Source organism: Impatiens glandulifera, chromosome 6 (assembly GCF_907164915.1).
Source record: "Impatiens glandulifera chromosome 6, dImpGla2.1, whole genome shotgun sequence".
Taxonomy (NCBI): domain Eukaryota; kingdom Viridiplantae; phylum Streptophyta; class Magnoliopsida; order Ericales; family Balsaminaceae; genus Impatiens; species Impatiens glandulifera.
The window spans coordinates 4104387-4111099 of record NC_061867.1 but is presented as its reverse complement, the minus strand read 5'-3'; the positions used below and the strand labels follow the sequence as shown (position 1 = coordinate 4111099).

At 27.3% G+C, this 6713-nt stretch overlaps 1 protein-coding gene and 1 non-coding gene across 2 annotated transcripts; one reads left to right on the top strand and one right to left on the bottom strand.

The window, feature by feature from the left end:
* Window positions 1–1201, bottom strand: LOC124942726. Its single transcript, XM_047483279.1, has 3 exons — window positions 572–1201; window positions 320–492; window positions 1–235 (listed from the first exon to the last, which is right to left on the bottom strand). Exons 1-3 carry the CDS (start codon window positions 1139–1141, stop codon window positions 118–120), a joined length of 861 nt encoding a protein of 286 aa, XP_047339235.1. The 5' UTR covers window positions 1142–1201; the 3' UTR covers window positions 1–117.
* A 5440-nt stretch (window positions 1202–6641) lies between these two features.
* On the top strand, window positions 6642–6713 carry TRNAE-UUC. Its single transcript has one exon. It is a non-coding gene; the product is annotated as a tRNA-Glu (tRNA).

Below are 6713 nucleotides of genomic sequence, written 5' to 3'. Positions count from 1 at the left end.
TTGAAAAATCAAACATTTTGATGAGAATAAAATCTGATCCAGTTAGAAATGGTAATTACAATTATCAACACATACAAAATACATCAAAGAAGCTTTCTTCTTCAAGTTTAAACTAAACTAAAATGCTTTAACAACAACCATTGAATTCTTACTACCTTCACCCATTTCAATTTCTTCATCATCATCTTCTTCATCAGCTTCCCACATAAAGTGTGCATAAGATCCCAACACCATACTATCAAATTCAATTCAACAAATTCAGATTCAAATTCAGATTCATATTCAATCAAATGATAGAGATTCAGAATCAATCACTTACCAATCATCAGGAGAAGCAAGAACAGCTTGATCAAAATACAATTTACTTCTATCTTCATCTCTCTCAAATTGCCATATCAATTTAGCATACATTGATAAAACTTCTCCATCCCCTGGATTCGCTACTATAGCTCTTTCATAATACTCCCCCGCTTTCTTCATATTTCCTTCAACCTAATTCATAATCACATCTACTTAATTAAAACTTGTATCATAATCAAGAAATTACAATAGATCTGAACAGATAATATACCTCATGAAGAAACTTTCCATAGTTTCTAAGCAATAACGGATTCATCGGATCTGTTTTCAACATTTCCTGATAATATTCACCAATCTTACTTCGATCTGAATTTCCTCCCGTAAATGTACCAGTAAATCGCCACTCGTCATCGCCTCCACCACCGCCGAAACTCACTTCCTCCACTGGATTTTCACTCATCGACCGATTTAAACATAGTTTATCTAAAGTCGACAACGATCCGATGACAGATATACTAACTTCATCTTCGAATGAATTCGTTTCATCTTCCGGTATTCCGGCGGGAACGAACATTGATCCTAGACTTGCCGGCCTCGGTAATCCATTGATTTGTGATCGGATCATGTCTGAATCCGATGAAGATCGGATAATTGACCTGCGATTGATCTCTGTCGATTGAAGGGAGAGAGATACTCTAGGAGAGACGGGAGAGGGAGAATGGTGATGGTGGAAGATTGGAACGGATCCAGTTCGAAGGAGAACTGATTTCATAGCTAGTTTGTGGAGATGCAGAGTATGAAGTGGAGTGGAGAATTGGCAATCATATTTAAAGACGATCATGAACCCTAATGTGCTCCGGCGGCGACGGAAATTGGATCATAAAAAGGAGGACACGTGTAGATTATACGATTGCCTTTACAAAAATGGCAGTCACTGTTAACTAGACACCTGCCATTGGAGGTTTGAGACTGATGAGAGTAATACTATTTTTTTAATATATTAAATAATATAAAATAATAAATTATAATAAAAAAAATTATTTGTTAGAGAATATTATGAAACATATCAATTTCTCGAAATGGAAATATTGGACTTGAATGATAAGTCTACACTATATTAAGGACAATAATTCTAAAACTAATATAAAAACATTAATGTATAACGAATGGTGTTGGAATTAGCTGAATTTGATAAGACTTGAAATCGAACAGGATAAATAAATTTATTTTTCAAGTTCACTTTCGTGTAAGGATACAAAAGAGTCAAAGATCGACTTATGTTTGATTTTTATCAAGTTCGAGCCGAGCTCGAGTCGCTTTGTTCAATATTTTTTTTTTTTTTAGAACGCTGGGTTCCGCTACTCCTATGGAGTGCGACTAATCCCCGCGGGTTAAGTACATAGCCCGCAAACATACTTAACCAATTAACCAGGCGCAGAACTTGCCGCCTGACGGGCTCGAACCCAGGACCTCATGGAGGCCTGGGAGATATCCACCTCTTATTGCCACTAGGCTAGAAGAGGGGATGGCTTTGTTCAATATTTGAGTCGAGCTCGTGGTCATATAATAATTGTTCGATGACTTGTTGAGTTTTTTCGAGTTTAATAATATTTACTTTAATATTAAAATTTAAAATAAATATTTTTTCTTCACAAATATTTGAAAATTTAATTTTAGTTCAAGTTTTTCGAGTCGAGCTGAGTTTATAGGTAAATAGTCAAGCTCTAATTTATAAACTCGTTTGTAGGTAAATATCTTAAATAGTCGAGTTCGAGTCGAGCTAATAAATACTTAATCGAGTCGAGATCAAATTGACTTGATCTCGGCAGACTCATTTTAGTCGAGTTAGTGTCTAAAAGATTAAAAGTTATTGGTATGATTCCTATTTAGAAGGTCTTAAATGAAGTGAATCTCATTATTTTGATTCCACATAAAAAAAAATAGTAACCCTCTAATTGAAGTGGATATCACAATTATCTTCTTACATGAAAAAATAAACATTGTCTTAGGGAATTCTCCATAATCAAACCGTAATGGTTATCTTGATCATTCTCCATTGTAATCTCTATATTCTTTATCCATATTTAATGTCTACAAATGGAATTGTTCTACTTGGTCCATATTCAATTAATTGCTTAAAATCTAGCCAAGTTTACTTGTTTTTGTCTAATTTTAGATTAAGATTTTTATTAATGTCTAATAAAAAATGACATTAATTAATTTAAAAATGATAAATTTAAATATTGAAGATAAAATATCACATGGCTTAAGAATGGGACTGAAACAGTCACATTCTATCTCTTTTTGTTGGGCAATGTGTTGTCGATTAAACAATAGTTCAATCTTCCATTATTTTCTATGGGGACAGTTTCCCAAAGTAACCTTGTTTGCCGTTCACTTTCCCAAAGTAACCTAGTTTGTTCATTTATTCCCAAACTAATCTAGTTTACTATTCAAACTCAGTTTTATTTATTTTTTTATTTTTTATATTTAAAATTTATTATATATAAAACTAAATTATTTATATTTTGATATATAATTTAAATTATTATTTTTATAAATTAAATTATTTATATTTTGATATATATTTTAAATTATTATTTTTATAAATTTAATTATTTATATTTTGATATATATTTTAAATTTGATTAATTTTTATAAATTTGATTATTTATATTTTAATATATATATATATATTTACATTTTAATTATTATTTATATATATAATAAATATTTCCTTTAACATTCTAATAAATAATTGATAAATACTAATAAATTTAAAATATTTTAACTATAATAATATATTCATAAAAAAGTTTTTAAATTTATCAATTATTTATTAAATATAATAACATTTTTAATTAATATTTTAACCCTATAAATATGATAATCTTTTTATTATATTTAATAAATAATTGATAAAATTAAAAAAGCGAATATTTAATTATTATATTATTATGGTTAAAATATTTTAAATTTATTAGTATCCATCAATTATTTATTAGAATTATTTAATATTTATTACACTATATAAATAATAATTGAAATGTAAAATACAAATAATCAAATTTATAAAAAATAATTATATTTAAATTATATATCAAAATATAAATAATCTAATTTATAAAAATAATAATTTAAAATATATATCAAAATATAAATAATTTAGTTTATATAAATAATAATTTAAAATATAAACTTTATATAATAAATTTTAAATGTAAAATAAATAAATAAATAAAATTGAGTTTGAATAGTAAACTAGGTTAGTTTGGGAATGAATGAACAAACTAGGTTACTTTGGGAAAGTGAACGGCAAACAAGGTTACTTTGGGAAACTGTTCTTTCTATGGACCATTTTATTACAAAAATAACAAGTCACTCCTATTATCTTAATAAAATTGATTTCTATGGTAATTTGGAGTCATAAATTTATTTATAAATAGATAATAATGTTAGTTTGTTTTTCAAGTAATTTATACAGAATGAAATAAGAAAATAAAAGTTTTTTTTTCTTTTTTATGAGAAGTTTAGTTGAGTGATACTTATACACGTGTCACGTAATCACGTGAACCAGGCATGGGCGGAAAATTGTGGGTTCAGATTGTGTACAGTCTTCCATACCGTAATAGTTTGTACCGCAACAGCTGGTTGTTTCTTCCCACACTAAAATCCAGAATTTTGGTTTGTCTTTTTTTTTTATAATAAAAAACATAAGCTATAACAACAAAATAAATGTGTCATTTTTATTTTGAGGTGCGAAATAAAATTGTTTTCATCTAATATGGCTTAAATTTTGAATTGTGTCATATGATTCAAAATTTTTAGTCGTTTGTAACTTTTTTAAATCGACAAAACGTTTGTAATCTAATTTTAACGTAATATTTTGTTATTTGAATCAAATTGTCAAATTTTTAAATGTGATAATATTTATAAACGTTTTGTATTTATTTATTTTTTAAAATTGAATATTATTTTAGAGATTTACGTATTTTTATTTGTCAAAATTTATATAATTTTGTGTACCATTAATAATTTACACATATTTGTATTTTAAGCTAAGTATTTTACAAGATATATATGTTTAAAGTTGTCAAATACGATTTGAATGTCTTAACAAATGTGTATAGGTAGAATATTTGGAAAAAAAAATAATATTTTGTGTAGTACAGATGTGATAAATTAATTTTTTTTAAAGTAAAATATTATGTTAAAATAAAAAGACAGGTGTTTATTCATTTATAAAATAAATTAAATAACTAAAATTGTAATAATCGAAGGATTCCAACTTCATGTTCTCGAGTTGCAGAGAACGATCCGAACAGAGTCCAGTTCTTTTTCATTCTTTCAGTTAATGTCTTTGTTAAGATAAGAGGATTGTAACGAGCGTAACTCTCTTGAAGTTCGAGACAAAAAGATTTCTCTATAATTTCTAGGTTTGATAAATTATGGTTTTTGGAACCGTAACAAATAATAAATAAAAAAAAAAACTCCTACTTTATCAAACTCAATTAAAATAAATCAAATTTGAAGCCGGGATACAATGGACCCAAACAAATATATAATATATTTTAAATTTTATAATATATAATTAATTTTTAAAGTAAAACTGAAGGAAAATAACCAGATATTTCTAGGACTTTTCTTTATAAAGTATAGACATCACGTGAATGAAGCTTCAAAAAGAACCTCCACGTGGTATCTCGTCACAGGTCATAACTTTCTTATTGCCACGTATGCACTAACAATTAACAAATATATTATTGTTTTTTATTGAAAATACAAATTTCTTTTAATATGTCCAAAACAACTTTTATTATTATTTTTATTTCATAAAAGCTTGTAATTGACATTTAAGTGTAAGAAATAATTGGACTAAATGTGAAGGAACTATAATTGGGCTATGTAAGGCCCATTTATCTTTAATAAGAGAAAGTGGGAGGGCCTGTTTTATTCTTTATTCTAATATTCAAGAATCAAAATACTATTAATAAGTTCTTTGATTGACATAATGAAATTAAAGAGAATTATATTATACACTTTCATTATTTCACTGTAACAAGGAAGCTTTGCTTTATTTTATTCTTATCCTCACATTATAATTTATTTTTATCAAATTATTCTTAGATTTTAAAATATTTTAGTTGATTTGATAGAAAAATGTAGTGGATGATAATAAATTTTCAAATAAACCGTATCAAACAAGGTGGAAGCCTATTTGATTCCCAAAACTAATGTATTAATTTTGTTACATTCTAGACAAACCACTAAATTCTGAATGAATCCAGAAATTTGAATTAAGTGGATAAGGTTAAAATATTTATAAAAAATTATATATAAATAAAATGAATAGATATAAACATAAGTTTTTTCTAATTTCTGTGAAATAAATTGAAAAAAAAGTGAATAATTAAAAGTGTATGTCACATTTTATCGTAAAAAAAATCTGGAACCCTAACAAAGGTCAGCCCCTGGCTACAACAATAATTATTTATTTAATATGTAATGGAAAAAATTATTAATTCATACATGATGCACAATTGAAGGGGTGGTTGATCATTTTTTATTTTATTTTTAAAATGGTCATACAAAATGATATTAAAGACATGGTTCTCGTTGTAAGTTTAAATTGTATCAGTTAAATTTGTTTTAAAATTAGTACGGGTGTCATCATATTCATAACATATATGATTCCGCTTTAGATCTCATTCTTTTAATGAAGAATAAGATGTCATCCGGTTAGGATATTTAGGAGATCGATTTTCACTTAAGGTACTCGTCGTTCGATTCCCTGCATCAGAATTATTTTTATAATCGATCTAATGGTATCGCTAGAGAATTTTAAACAAGTGTCTGAGTTCTAATTTGATTTTTGTTGAGAGAAGTTTTAAAAAAAAAAATTATTTTATCTAAAATCTCTTTCTTTGAATATGAAGAAACATTCAATGTCGTCCAATGGTTAGGATAACTGGCTTTCACCCAGGGGACTTGTGTTCAATTCCCAACATCCATCAAGTGGTGTCGCTAAAGAATTTTAAAAATAAAATATTTTATCTAATATCTCGTCCTTTTGAGGTAAAGAAAAATTCGATGTCGTCCAACGGTTAAGATAACTGGCTTTCACACATGGACCCTCATCGAAAATATTTTTATCTAGATAAGTTTTAAGAATAAAATATATAATCTAATATTTTGATCTTTGAATCTAAAGAAAGATCCGATGTCGTCCAATGGTAAGGATATCCCCTTTCACCTAGGGGCTGGGGTTTAATTCTCGGCATCAGAAATGATTTTTATCATCTATCTAGTGGTATCGCTAGATAAATTTTAAAAATAAAACATCCGATGTCGTCCAGCGGTTAGGATATCTGGCTTTCACCCAGGGGACCCGGGTTCGATTCCTGGCATCGGAA

Excerpts from the sequence above, each read along its gene's own strand:
- LOC124942726 (XM_047483279.1), bottom strand. The coding sequence starts at position 1,141 with ATGATCGTCTTTAAATATGATTGCCAATTCTCCACTCCACTTCATACT. Across the intron at positions 493-571 it reads ATGGAAAGTTTCTTCATGAG|GTTGAAGGAAATATGAAGAA; the intron begins GTATATTATCTG and ends ATTATGAATTAG. Across the intron at positions 236-319 it reads CTTGCTTCTCCTGATGATTG|TATGGTGTTGGGATCTTATG; the intron begins GTAAGTGATTGA and ends TGAATTTGATAG.